The sequence below is a fragment of the Macaca thibetana genome, chromosome 20, assembly GCF_024542745.1.
Source record: "Macaca thibetana thibetana isolate TM-01 chromosome 20, ASM2454274v1, whole genome shotgun sequence".
Taxonomy (NCBI): Eukaryota; Metazoa; Chordata; class Mammalia; order Primates; family Cercopithecidae; genus Macaca; species Macaca thibetana.
In genome coordinates this window covers 49,619,599-49,633,561 of record NC_065597.1, presented here as the reverse complement: position 1 = coordinate 49,633,561, position 13,963 = coordinate 49,619,599, and the positions used below count along the sequence as shown (strand labels likewise).

General features: G+C 50.5%; 1 protein-coding gene across 3 annotated transcripts in view; it reads left to right on the top strand.

Annotated features, from left to right (window-relative positions):
- The window catches only part of KATNIP (katanin interacting protein), a 233,638-nt gene that overhangs the window by 194,228 nt on the left and 25,447 nt on the right, over nucleotides 1-13,963 (top strand). For all 3 annotated transcript variants that reach the window (XM_050773880.1, XM_050773878.1, XM_050773879.1), the window contains 3 exons: nucleotides 7,422-8,144; nucleotides 9,758-9,963; nucleotides 12,912-12,990. In XM_050773880.1, the coding sequence (XP_050629837.1) occupies nucleotides 7,422-8,144; nucleotides 9,758-9,963; nucleotides 12,912-12,990 (1,008 nt within the window). The remainder of the gene's footprint in view (nucleotides 1-7,421; nucleotides 8,145-9,757; nucleotides 9,964-12,911; nucleotides 12,991-13,963) is intronic.

Here is a 13,963-nt window from a genome sequence, read left to right as displayed (position 1 = left end):
CTGGGCCTCAGTGTTTTCATCTGTAAAATGGTAATGACTTCCCCACCCAGTGTGGCAAGGAAGGAATGAGATGATGGCTTCCAAATAGCAACACCGAACCTGTCACATGATGAGTGCTCGGCGAGTAGTAGCTGTTATTTCAACACTAGCTTGGACGAGGTCCTTTTCCATCCACAGAGCATTCAGGCCTGCCATGCCAGGGCTCACCCCTAGAGCCTCTGAATTTAACCCCACCCTATACCACGTGGAAGCAAAACCCTGGGGCCAGGCTGCCTGAGCATATATGCTGGCTCCATCACCTCCAACCCACACCCCGGGCAGGTTCTGAAACCCTGCTGAGTCTCAGTTTCCTCATCTGTAAAATGGCACTAATAATACATAGGGTGCTGGGAGGATCAAATGAGATCATACTTGTGGAGCATTTAACACAGTGCCTGGCACACAGGAGCCCCCAAGAGAGATTAGCTATTCTGTCATCATCATCACCTTCTCTGTGATGCTGCCTCTGGGTGAAATATCTATGCAATGGCAAGGCATGCATTTTGTTTTCCAGTTTTATTTTCTTATTTTCTTTTTTAAAATTTTTATTTTAAGTTCTGGGGTACACATGCAGGATGTGCAGGTTACATAGGTAAATGTGTGCCGTGGTGGTTTGCAGCACCTGTCAACCCATCACCCAGGTATTCAGGCCAGCATGCATTAGCTATTTTTCCTAATGCTCTCCCTCCCTCACTGTACCCCCCAACAGGCCACAGTGTGTGATGTTCCCTTCCCTGTGTCCATGTGTTCTCATAGTTCAGCTCCCACTTATAAGTAAGAACATGTGGTGTTTGGTTTTCTGTTCCTGCATTAGTTTACTGAGGATAACGGCTTCTGGCTACATCCATGTCCCTGCAAAGGACATGATCTCGTTCCTTTTTATGGCTGTATAGTATTCCATGGTGTATATGTGCCACATTTTCTTTATCCAGTCCATCATTGATGGGCATTTGGGTTAATTCCATGTCTTAATGCATGCATTTCTTAATGATTCAAATCAGCGTTTCTCTATTAGGGAGTGTCTAGCAGATATACCCCTGACATGTCACTTAGGGTGCAGGAACAAGTTCCTCAGACTCCAAGTGTCATCATGGGCAGAGCTGCCTCCTCTGATTCCCCAACCTTACAGATTTTTGCTGCTCACCCCTTCTGAGACTTAACATAGGTTCAGTCAGCATCAGGAGGAGGGTAAGGTGGAAGGAAGGAGTTGAGGAGCTCTCTGAGGGCAGGCGCCTGGCTCATGGCAGGTCTTTCACAGTGTGGGAGGGCCGTTGTAAGAAAGAACTGCAGTGACCGGGTGCACAGCATGCTTGCGGTAAGCCAGGCTCTGGTCCAGGCGTGTTACCCAAATAACCTCCTGACAGACTCATTTTACAGATAAAGAGAACGTGAGATGGAAGTAACGTTTTTCAGGTCACATAGACAGTTAGGGTTAAAGCAGGACTCGAACCCAGACAGATCAGCTCTACCATACATGTTTCCAAACACTACCCTATAGTAGTCACAGCCTATGGTCACAGCCATCATCACCCAACTGCCCCGGGAAGGCCAGGCATTCCAAGCTTTCCCAGCAAACAGTCATGCAAAGCCTCCGGGAGTTCTGAGGTAACGGTGTTACTCTAACTTGCCCAAGTTCAGGAGATTCTGTTTCACTTTAATTTCTTTCCAAGCATTTCAGTGCTTGGCTCAACGGCACATTAAGAACCAAGCCCCTGAGATTTCATGCTTGTTAAGCCAGTCATGCTAAAAAGGAAAGTTGCTTAGAAATTTTAAATTTTCCATTACCTAGCACCAAATCCCATAGCCATGCCCTTCCAGAAAGGTACAGGCCAGCCCACCAAGAATGCTGGCGGAATGAATGACTGCCCAAGTTCTGTTCTGGGATTGGAATTTTGTTGCCAGTATGAGAGCCTGGGTACTGGGTGCACTGTCTCACATCTGTAAACCCAGCACTTTGGGAGGCCAAGGTGGGAAGATTTCTTGAGGCCAGGAGTTCAAGACCAGCCTCGGCAATATAATAAGACCCCATCTCTACAAAAGTTAAAAAAAAAAAAAAAAAAAAAAAGCTGGGTGTGGTTGTGTGTGTCTGTAGTCCCAGCTATTCGGGAGGCTGAGGCAGGAGGATCCCTTGAACCCAGGGACTGAAATGCCTGAAAAGAAATTAAAGTGAAACAAAGTCTGCAGTTCAAGTCTGGAGGTCAAGGCTGCAGTCAGCCATGATCACACCACAGCACTCCAGCCTGGGTGACAGAGCGAGACCCTGTCTCTGAAAAAACGAAAATTGGGCTGGGCACAGTGACTCTTGCCTGTAATCCCAGCACTTTGGGAGGCCGAGGCGGGAAGATCATCTGAGGTCAAGAATTCAAGACCAGCCTGATTAACATGGCAAAACACTCTCTCTACTAAAAATAGAAAAATTAGCCAGGTGTTTTGGCGCACACCTGTAATCCCAGCTACTCAGGAGGCTGAGGCATGAGAATCGCTTGAACTCGGGAGGTGGAGGTTGGAGTAAGCCGAGATCACACCACTGCACTTCAGCCTGGGCGACAGAATGAGACTCTGTCTCAAAAAATGAAATCATAAAATTAAATAAATTAAATTAATTAAAATTAAAGCAATATAATGTAAGGAACTTATGAAAATCAAGACAGAGCAGGATCTGGTCTCTTTTAAAAAAGAGAGCAAGAGAGAAAGAGCAAGCCTGAGAAATCTTACGCCCAGCAGAGCATCTCATTGAATGCCATCTGCATTTTGGAATTATTTTCATCAGGGGTCAGTTGTTTACAGGTGAAGGAGATCTTATCACCCCAGTTTGAGCAGTAAAGAGCGTGTTATTCGGAGAATCCTCAATGATCACCTTGACCCCAAAGGTAGAGAGTGTAGCGACTCATCACAGGGGACTGGAAGGAAGAACCAGAAAGTTGGCAGGAGCCAAGGACGCTTCTTTCTGTCTCTTCTGGGCCCTATCTCTTCTTCTCTGCGGGTCCACTTCCCCTCACTTTCCTCACGATACCAGCTTTCTCTGCTACTCACACGGCCTCACAACTGTATGAGGAGAAATGTAAGGAAATGGCCTCACAGCCCTAGAGTGACTATGTCCCGGCTCTTGTTCCTGCAACCAATTCCAAAGTCTCAGGGTAGAAGGTGATTGGTCTACTTGGGTCAGGTGTCCACTCCTTGTCCAATCAGTGATGGCCAAAGGGTGATTCACTGGAATAAACATGGCTCTGTGATATCCCTCTAAGTACTTCATCATTTCCTGTTTTAGCAGCAATTACCACATACCTCATGGCAGTGCAGTTGATTTTGACAAACTTCAGTTCAGAGCTCCATAGTCCTATTCATCTCAATCTAGGAGTATGTAGGAAATTTTGATAGCACCATCTCGTCATTGGGCACCCCTCCCAGATTGTGTTGACTGCAGGTTGAAGGAGTGGCTTTCTGATGTCTGTGCAGATTGTAGAAATGTTGGTGACGACAGGACAGAGCACTGATCCCAGCAGCTCCCCAATTCCCATGGAGTCTGCAGACATAGAGGTCCATGGGCCCCCAGCCAGCTCTCATGTCGAAGAGGTCTAAGAGCAAGGCTCAACTCCTCTGCTTTTTTTTTTTTTTTTTTTTTTTTTTTCAAGACAGAATCTTGCTATGTCGCCCAGGCTGGAGTGCATTGGCACAATTTCAGTTCACTGCAACCTCCACCTCCTGGGTTCAGGTGATTCTCCTGCCTCAGCCTCCTGAGCAGCTGGGATTATAGGTGCATGCCACCCCACCCAGCTAATTTTTGTATTTGTAGTAGAGATAGGGTTTCCCCCTGTTGGCCAAGCTGATCTTGAACTCCTGACCTCAGGTGATCCACCCACCTCAGCCTCCGAAAGTGCTGGGATTATAGGCGTGAGCCACCGCACCCAGCCATCTACTCCTCTGCTTTTAAACCCAGAGTGTACAACTCAGGGAGAATAGGTTAGAAAGCAGATGCAGAATGAAAGCAAAGTCTCTGCCTGTCTCACGCACTCAGGCAGTGTCCCTGATATGTGGCGTTCCGTGCTGTCTCCTCGGTGCACTTGCAAACCAACCCAGGCCATTCATTTTAGTCGATGGAAATCAAATCACATAAATTGAAGTCATGAGAATCCATCCGGGTAGTTCCTTCTGCCACATGTTAAGCCTCGTGCCTGAGGGGAGAGGATGGAAGAAACCTCTGGTATCTTTTTAAATGGCAGATGAGAAGGAGGGGAGGGCAGAGGACAGGGGCAGAGGAACTGACAGGTGGAGCAGGGAGTCCCTCAACCTCTAGGCCTGATCCCGAGGGCTACCAGCGTCCAGCCCTTCACTGGCATTTCCACACACCAGGAGCTGTGCTGCACACTGGGACACATCCGGGAGCGAGGATAAGGTGGCAGAGAAGGCTTCTCCAAGGAGGCGGGTGACAAGCGAAGCCAGCTAGGTGGGCCTCTGGAAGAAGAGCACTCCTGGCAGGGGCGCAGCAAGGGCAAAGCTGCTGAGGCCAGAAGAGGCAGCCTGGCCGGGGAGCAGGAGGGCCAGCGGGGCTGGAGCTGAAAGGTCATGGTGGGGAGGGCAGAGAGGAGGGGGCAGGAGTCAGCGGTGGCCACACTCAGGGCTGTGGGTGTGGTGAGAGTCAGGTAGTCTCGATTCTCAGTACGGGAGAGACAATACCAGCTAGAGGGGCTGATGACAAACTCCATTTTAGGCACATGGAGACTGAAGTGACAGAGTGGACATGTCTGGACCTTCCAAGAGGTCATTGGGATTGAAGGATGATGCCCAGGGAAGAGAAGGCAGAACTTGACCTGTAAAGTTAAGCAGGGCCTGCCTGCCTGGGAACCAGGAGCTAAATGAGGGCAAGGAAGGATGGTGGCGTCAGGAGAGGAGCGGCCTGGGCCTTGGGACACCCCCAGACTGAGGGTATGGGAGGGCGGGACTGGGGTGATGGAGAGAGTTGTCAGTGGGAGAGGCAGAGAACCACGGAAGTACAGTGGCTCCTGTATCAGTGGAGTGGGAGCTATCAAATGGAAGAGGTTTGCCAGGGATGTCACACATAGACTGAAAACTGACAAAGACTGGGAGGTCATTGTTCACTTGGGGAAGGCATTTCAGTGGCGGGTTAGGGAATTGTAGGAGTCGTACGCATGCAAAGACCAGAAAGCCACCAGGAGTTTAACTTCAGGCACAGCTGGATCCAGGAGTTCAGAGGTTGTCATCAGGATCCTCCATCTCTCGACTCATGTTCTCAGTGTTGGCTTCATTCTCAGGCAGGTTCTCCCCAGCGGGTAGCAAGATAGCCTTTGGCAATTCCACATCTCCATGCTTCCAGCTTCAGCGCCACCAGTTTAAAGAGTACCCCTCTTTGAGGCTGGCTTGGAAGGATACTGTCGGCATTGATCTAATTAGATGGCCTGAAGGTGGGGGGGGGCCTCCAAAGGATCCCCCAAATCCGAGTGGAAGGGGAAGTGGAGTTTGAGTGAGCAAAACAATCCCACTGGAAAGAGGCACCAGGTGGCAGGAGCTTGAGGGGTGGGAGGGGTGGGAGGGGTGGCAGAGCGCCTGAGCGAAACAGGGAGAAAATAGGGTCGTGGTCGGAGGGAGCCACAGGAGCAGGTCGCCTTCCTGTTTCTTCCTTTCTTCTCTTCCAGGTAGGAGAGATTTATGCATGTCTGCAGGCAAAGAGGGGAAGGTGCCAGTGGGGAAGGAGTGATTGAAGATTCTGGAGAGAGAAGATAATCGATAGAGCCGAGCCCCCTAGGAGACAGGCAGGAAGTGGAGTGCAGGGCACAGTGTGATATGAAAGGAGGAAAAACAATGTCAGTGTCAGCAGTCGCTGTTTTTGCAGGATGACACCCTTAGATGGCGGTGAGCCCTTAGTGGCTGTGAGAACAGGCCACTGCGTGGTGTGCTCGCCGCGGCTCTCATGTTCCATAAGGAGCGTCGGGCCTTCAGATCAGTCTGGGCCTGTGTTCTCCATGTGCTTGGGACACAGGCTTTAGCCATGTGTGCAAATAAATTCATTCCTTTATAATATACCTGGCCGATTGGCTTTTTAAAATAGCATTTTTGGCTGGGCGCAGTGGCTCACACCTGTAATCCCAGCACTGGGATTCGTCCAGCTGTGGCAGGCGAATCACTTGAGCCCAGAGTTCAAGACCAGCCTGGGCAACATGGCAAAACCCCGTCTCTACCAAAAAAAAAAAAAAAATATATATATATATATATATATAAATTAGCCAAGCATGTTGATGCACACCTGTGGTCCCAGCAACTCAGGAGGCTGAGGTGGGAGGATCACCTGAGCCTGGGAGGTTAAGGCCATAGTGAGCCATGATCACGCCACTGCACTCCAGCCTGGGTGACAGATTGAGACCCTGTCCCAATAAATAAATAAATAGCATCTTTTTTTCTTGATTATCAAGGTATTACAGGCTGGGCCCAGTGGTCATGCGTATAATCCCATGTACTCGGGGGGCCGAAGTGGGAGGATCGCTTGAGGCCAGGAGGTCAAGGTTGCAGTGAGCTTTGATATCACACCATTGCACTCTAGCCTGGGCAGCAGAGCGAGACCCTGTCTCTAAAAAAAATTAAAAAGAAAGAAAATAAAAGTAATGCATGTAGGGAACTTTAAAAAAATCAAGCTACAAAGAAGAAAATAAAAGTCCTTCCTGCTCCCCACCCAGAAACCAGAAACAACACTGTTAACACGGGTGCATGTCAACCCGTACCAGGATATGCTGCATTTAAAACTGTGTATCTGGCTTTTTCCATTTAACATTCTTTTACAAGCCTTCCACCTGCCATTAAATTGTCTTTGAAAACCGTTAGAGTCACGTGACTCTGACAGCCTCCAGCACACACCCTCTTGTTGCTGACTCAGACGCCCCAGGCAGCAGCATTGCCCCTGGTCATGGGAGTTTCTACAGTGGGGAGCGACTCCTGGCAAAGTTTCTAACACAGCCAAGTAGCCTTCCCTTGGTTCGCACGATGATTGCATTCTTAGAAAATTCAGTCTATGAAAAAATACTTCATGTTTTTGCAAAAACAACCAGATTCTGGAATTGGGTGATCATAGACAATTTTTTTTACTGACCTGAATGGCCCACAGGACAGTCAGAAGCTGTGTGGGACAGGAGACCAAGCTCTGTGCCAGGGCCCCCATGCAGTGCAGGATGGTAACATGCCTGGCCCCAGCCATCCAGTGCCAGGAGGCCTCTTGGCTAAGGAGACAGCCAGGAGCAACCCCGCTGGTTTCTAGAGGGCTCCTCTGGAGGTGACCCTGCCTCGCTGAGAGCCAGCACAGGAGACAGTCTCTAATGGTCCCGACTTCCACGCATGCCACTCACAGGGCTTCCCCCTTCTTTTGTCCTTTCTTCCAGAAGACACCTGGTCTTCCAGGACGCCGTCACGGTCAAGGTGGCGCAGTGAGCAGGAGCACACACTTCACGAGTCATGGAGCTCTCTCAGTGCCTTCGACCGCTCCCACCGGGGACGCATCTCCAACACGGAGCTCCCGGGGGACATCCTGGATGAGCTCCTGCAGCAAAAGAGCAGCCGGCACAGCGACTTGCCCCCCTCCAAGAAGGGGGAGCAACCAGGGCCATCGAGAGAGCAGGATGGCTACACTGGAGAGACAGACGCTGGGGGCGACTTTAAAATCCCCGTTTTGCCTTATGGACAGCGCTTGGTCATTGACATCAAGTCTACCTGGGGGGACAGACACTATGTCGGCCTCAACGGAATAGAAATATTCAGTTCCAAGGGTGAACCGGTGCAGATTTCAAACATAAAAGCAGACCCTCCCGATATCAATATTTTACCAGCCTATGGGAAAGACCCCCGCGTGGTCACCAACCTCATCGACGGGGTGAACAGGACCCAGGACGACATGCACGTCTGGCTGGCCCCCTTCACGCCAGGCAAATCCCACTCCATCACCATTGACTTCACGCACCCTTGCCACGTTGCCCTGATCAGAATTTGGAACTACAATAAATCTCGGATACATTCCTTCCGAGGCGTGAAAGACATCACGATGCTGTTAGACACCCAGTGCATCTTTGAAGGAGAAATCGCCAAGGCCTCTGGAACCCTGGCGGGAGGTACGGCGTGTCTGTAAGAATGTTCTCGGAGCCCCTGTCTGCCACTTGCTGAGGGTCTATGGGAAAAAACAGACCAGCTGGCTAGCCAACAACAGATCAGTCCTTCCTCTTTCTTTCTTTCTCTTTCTTTCTCTCTCTTTCTCTTTCTCTTTCTTTCTTTTCTTTCTTTCTTTCTTTCTTTCTTTCTTTCTTTCTTTCTTTCATTTCTCTTTCTCTTTCTTTATTTCTCTTTCTCTTTCTTTCTTTTTCTTCTTTCTTTCTCTCTCTCTCTTTTCTTTCTTTCTCTTTTCTTTTCTTTCTTCTTTCTTTTTTTTTTTTTTGACGGAGTCTCGCTCTATCCCCCAGACTGGAGTGCAGTGGCGCAATCTCTCAGCTCACTTCAGACTCCGCCTCCTGGGTTCACACCATTCTCCTGCCTCAGCCTCCTAAGTAGCTGGGACTACAGGCGCCTGCCAACACAACTGGCTAATTTTTTGGTTTTTTTTTTTTTTTTTCAGTAGAGATGGGGTTTCACCGTGTTAGCCAGGATGGTCTCAATCTCCTGACCTCGTGATTCACCCATCTCAGCCTCCCAAAGTGCTGGAATTACAGGCATGAGCCACTGCACCCGGCCCTTTCTTCCTTTTTTTTTTTTTTTTTTTTTTTTTTTTTTTTTTTTTTGAGACAGGATCTTGCCCTGCACAGTGGCATGATTTTGGCCCACTGCAGCTTCGACCTCTTGGGCTCAAGCAATCCTCCCACCTCAGCCTCCTAAGTAGCTGGGACTACAGATGCACCAACCCACCTGGCTAATTTTTGTATTTTTTGTAGAGATAAGGTTTCACCATGTTACGCAGGCTGGTCTCGAACTCTTGGGCTCAAGTAATCCACCCACCTTGGCCTCCCAAAGTGCTACGATTACAGGCGTGAGCCCCTGCACCCAGCCACAGACCTAGTCCATTCATCCCCTCTTACAGCATGGGTGTGCTAGGCCTGACATCATTCAGCTCCTCCTATAAAACACCTGTCTTGGTCCAGCCCCTAGAACCTGAGTCTGAGATGGGGCATTCTTTGGCAAGTGACTTATGGAGGTAGTGCTTCTAGGAGAAACCTGGCATAGTGAAGCAAGGATATAGTTTCCAGGAAGCCCAGCCTCAACCAAATATTGAGGGAGCTCTGGAACATAAATTTCAGGTGTTTCCTGCCTGAAGGTGAAGGAGCAGGACGTTAGAACCCCACCTACCAGGCAGTCATTGGAGCCAAGGCTTCCTAGGTTGGGGATGTAACTCCCACACCCTTCCAGGCAAGGCACCCAAGAAAAGGATACACCGAGATCTGTGTGGGGTACCAGCAGTATCTGGCATAGTGCCTCGCCCACCCGAAAGAAATGTCACTTGCCTGATGACATATCACAGTGATTCTCATGAAATTAGATCCCTTCCTTAGATCTGTGTGATGCTTATGGTCCGTGCATTCCATTTGCAAATCTGTGAAGACTAATAAGGCTCACACTAATCAATACCAGTTAGGGGTTTGGGGTTGTATAGCACAGAAGTGGATGGGTTTAGGCTCTTGATCTACAAATCACTGGGATGGGGTGAGTTGACCCTTCTGTCGTCTTGGTAACCCATTAGCCCCAGAGCACTTTGGAGACACGATCTTATTCACGACTGATGATGACATTCTCGAGGCCATATTCTATTCCGATGAGATGTTTGACCTGGATGTGGGGAGCCTGGACAGCCTGCAGGATGAGGAGGCACTGAGGAGGCCCAGCACGGCCGACGGCGAGGGGGATGAGCGGCCCTTCACCCAGGCTGGCTTGGGGGCCGATGACCGGGTAAGACTGGAGCTGGGGGGCTGGGGGGGGGGGGGACCCCAGAGAGGTTTCTTCCCCTAACTCCGAGTAGAGCAGGGAGAATTAAGATGGATATCCTTTAAGCTGCTGGTGCCACTGTGTTGACATTTCCCATTTTTCTACTTCATTTTTTTGTCCTCTATGTCATATTTCACTCTCTAATTATTTTTACTTTTTTATTTTTTTTTAACCGAAGTAAAGAAAGTATTCAAATTTTAATCAAAGCCAGGAGAAATGAGCTCTGTGTCATCTCTGCAATTCAGAGGTTGGCAGTCTCGGGGGAGTTTTTGCTTTGGGTTGTGTTTTGATCATTCACTGTTGTTTTTGATGGAAGGACTAGGAACACTGTTCACAGGCAGAGAGACAATTAAAATAATGATCATCACAGCCGTGGTTTCATGAACACATATCATGATCCAAGCAGGGTGCACAGTGTTCTTGTTTCACCCTCGTGACGACCCTCTGAGTAGAGACTATTAACATTGCCATCTCGGAAACCGATGCTCAGACAAGTCAAGTGACTTGCCCAAGGGCACATCATGACAGAGAAACAAGGGTAGAACTTGAATGCATGATTCCACAGTTTATGCTTGTAATCGATAAGCAACTTATTATTTTTTATTTTGTTTAGAGGTAGGGCCTGGCACTGTCACCCAGGCTGGAGTACAGTAGCGTGATCATAGCTCATTGCAGCTCAAACTCCCGGGGCTCAAGTGATCCTCCCATCTCAGCCTCCTGAGTAGCTGAGACTACAGTGTGCGCCACCATGTCACTAGTTTTTTTTATTTTATTTTTTTATTTTTTTATTTTTTTTGAGACGGAGTCTTGCTCTGTCGCCCAGGCTGGAGTGCAGTGGCCGGATCTCAGCTCACTGCAAGCTCCGCCTCCCGGGTTCAGGCCATTCTCCTGCCTCAGCCTCCCGAGTAGCTAGGACTACAGGCGCCAGCCACCTCGCCCGGCTACTTTTTTTTTTGTATTTTTTTTGGTAGAGACAGGGTTTCACCGTGTTAGCCAGAATGGTCTTGATCTCCCGAACTCATGATCCGCCTGTCTCGGCCTCCCAAAGTGCTGGGATTACAGGCTTGAGCCACCGCGCCCGGCCTTATTTTTTGTAGAGATGAGGTCTTGCTATGTTGTCCAGGTTGGTCATGAACTCCTGGACTCAAGCGCTTCTCCCACCTTGGCCTCCCAAAGTGCTGGAATTACAGGCATGAGCTGCCACACCCAGCCAGATAAACAAATCTTTTAAAATGAAAGATGACCTGCAGGGTCAATTCCAGTCAGGACCAGTAGGAAAAAGAGGAGATGGTTAAAGAGGGTAGGGGAGAAATGGGGACAACAGAAGCCACAGGTGATGGGGCTGGGCTGTGGGAAGGTCATGACCGAGGCAAGGCAGCGACATGTCGTGTGGACCCCGCGATGCTCACTGGGGCTGTATCCCATAGCCAGGCAGAGCCTGGGGTGCGGGAGCAGGGCATGGGAAGGCACAGGCAGCAGGGGAGTATGTGCCCCTCCCCACATCCAAGGAAAGCGGCCACCAAGAGTGGCAAGCCTGTTGTTGCCAGTTCTCCTGATTTTTACAAGAGGACCCAGAAAGCTGGATTTTTCTGTGAAATCTCTCCATTTAAAAATGCTGGCAGTGAATTCAGATGTTTTCAAACCTTCTTTGGGCCACAAGCCGTGCCTGTGCTCTGGATTTGACCCAGGGGTCTCCAGGTGGGAGTCCACCCTGGGCGCTTCCATTTGCCCAGCGTTTTCCAAAAGATGAAGGCGCTCGTAAGGGACTCTGATGAGCCCAGTGCTGTGAGGGGCTGGGGGGATCACTCTCTCCGTCTCATGAGAGACCAGCGCCTTCACTCCGTTTTACACCTCAGCTTTCCTGGCTGTGAAGTAGTCAAGTCTCTTTTGCCTTCACTGACGGTGCAAAGAGACGGTGAGCAAGTAGTTTATACGTAAGGCCCAAGAAGTGTGTGGCGGCCCACTGTTGACTCTCTGAAGACCAGGATGTTTTATCCTGGCTACCCATGGAAATCACTTGGGTGGATCTTTAAAAATATGGATGTCGGGCCCCATCCCTAGAGATTCTGCTTCAGTGACTAGCCAAGGTTAAGAACCATTCTGTATGGTTTGAATTCTTCCTTCCCTCCCTCCCTCCTTCCTTCCCTCCCTCCCTCCTTCCCTCCCTCCCTCCCTCCCTCCCTCCCTCCCTCCCTCCTTCCCTCCCTCCCTCCCTCCCTCCTTCCCTCCCTCCCTCCCTCCTTCCCTCCCCCTCCCTCCCTCCCTCCCTCCCTCCCCCCTCCCTCCTTTCCCTCCCTCCCTCCCTCCTTCCCCCTCCCTCCCTCCTTCCTTCCCTCCCTCCCTCCTCCTTCCCTCCCTCCCTCCCTCCTTCCTTCCCTCCCTCCCTCCCTCCTTCCCTTCCCTCCCTCCCTCCCTTCCCTCCCTCCCTCCCTCCTTCCTTCCCTCCCTTCCTCCTTCCCTCCCTCCCTCCTTCCTTCTTTTCCTTCCTCCCTCCTTCCTTTCCTCCTTCCTTCCTTTCTTCATCTCTCCCTTCCTTCCTTTCTTCCTGTCTCCCTTCCTTCTCTTCTTCCCTTCCTCCTCCTTTCCTTCCTTCCTTTCTTTCTTCCTCTAGCTCACCACATAAGCATTTATTGGGTCCTTCCCTTTTGGAGGAAATCTAAACACCTTAGCTGTTAGCATCAGGCTCCTCCCTGGCCAGTGAAAGCTGCTGAGAAGGATGCAGACCCCAGAGAGTCAGGGTCTGCCCATATCCCTGGTCCCATAGCTTCCACAAAGGCAGAAAAATCCAGGAAGACAGACAGGGACTTACCTGGGCACAGGGTGGGCAGTGGTGTCTGCAGAAACAGCCAGCTAGCTGTGTGGGCATCACTAAAACCACCCCCTTTTCCTCTGCTTCTCCAACGCATGTGCAGGTCCCAGAGCTAGAGCTCCCATCCAGTCCCCATGTCACCCAAGTCACCACGCCAGAGCCAGGCATCTACCACGGAATCTGTGAGTACCTCTCCTAGAGCAGTGTCGGGTGGAAGGAGGACCTTCCGGGGTCAGGGGGAGTTGTGGTTACTTGGGACAGGGTTTCCCTGTACAGTCGGGTGGGTTGCACACTGCACAGAGACACCAGGCTACGGGGCAAGTGGAGGCTGAAACCAGCCTGTGCTTAGCTCCCTGGCTCTAGCAGGGCCGTCTCACTCCAGAGGAGGGGATCTCTTCTCATTTTGCCCTCACTGAGGGGCATTTTTGCATTATGCATGCAGACACCCTATGTGTTAGCTGTGGCCCTGACCCAGGAAGCAGTAGTTGGCACCCAGAAAGTGTAGAACAAGAGGACATAAGAGCCCGAAGAGACCCAAGGCATCTGTTGGTACGGTGCCCCAAGCTCTCTCTTCCAACTCCACCAAAGAGCAGATGCACAGGCAGAGAAAACCTGCATCCACTCTGCCCCGGGGGTGGGGGCAGGTGCACGGGCCCAGGGTACCAGGTCTTCTGACTTCTCAGGAGAAGTCGGAAATCTAGAGTCTTACGCGAAGTCTCCAGATTCTCAAATGTGGGTAATGAATTTCCTCATGTTTTAAAATATCACATGAGCCAAATAAAACACTTATTGTGTATCTGGCCAGCCAGCTGCCAGTTTGTGACTTCTGAGCAAATCCCAGGGGTTCTCTGCTGGGCCTGTTCATCACCCTTCTATTTCCATTGATCCTTCCAGCCAGTTCCTCTCTTCATCCATGCGCGTCCATGCCAGCCCCTCCCCGTCCTGGGAAATCTTCAAGCCCAAGGTCACTGCCGGTTGTGATCTCCTCCCTCCTGCACCCTGGTAACCAGGTTCCTGGCAGCCTCACTTCCTCTCTCTCCTGCCCCCTGTGAATGTGACCTGCTTCTACTTTAGGAACAAAAGATGTGACACTTTCAGGCTCCCCTCCCCAGCTCCCCATCCTCATCTCCAAAATGAAGCTGGAGCCTCTCCGAA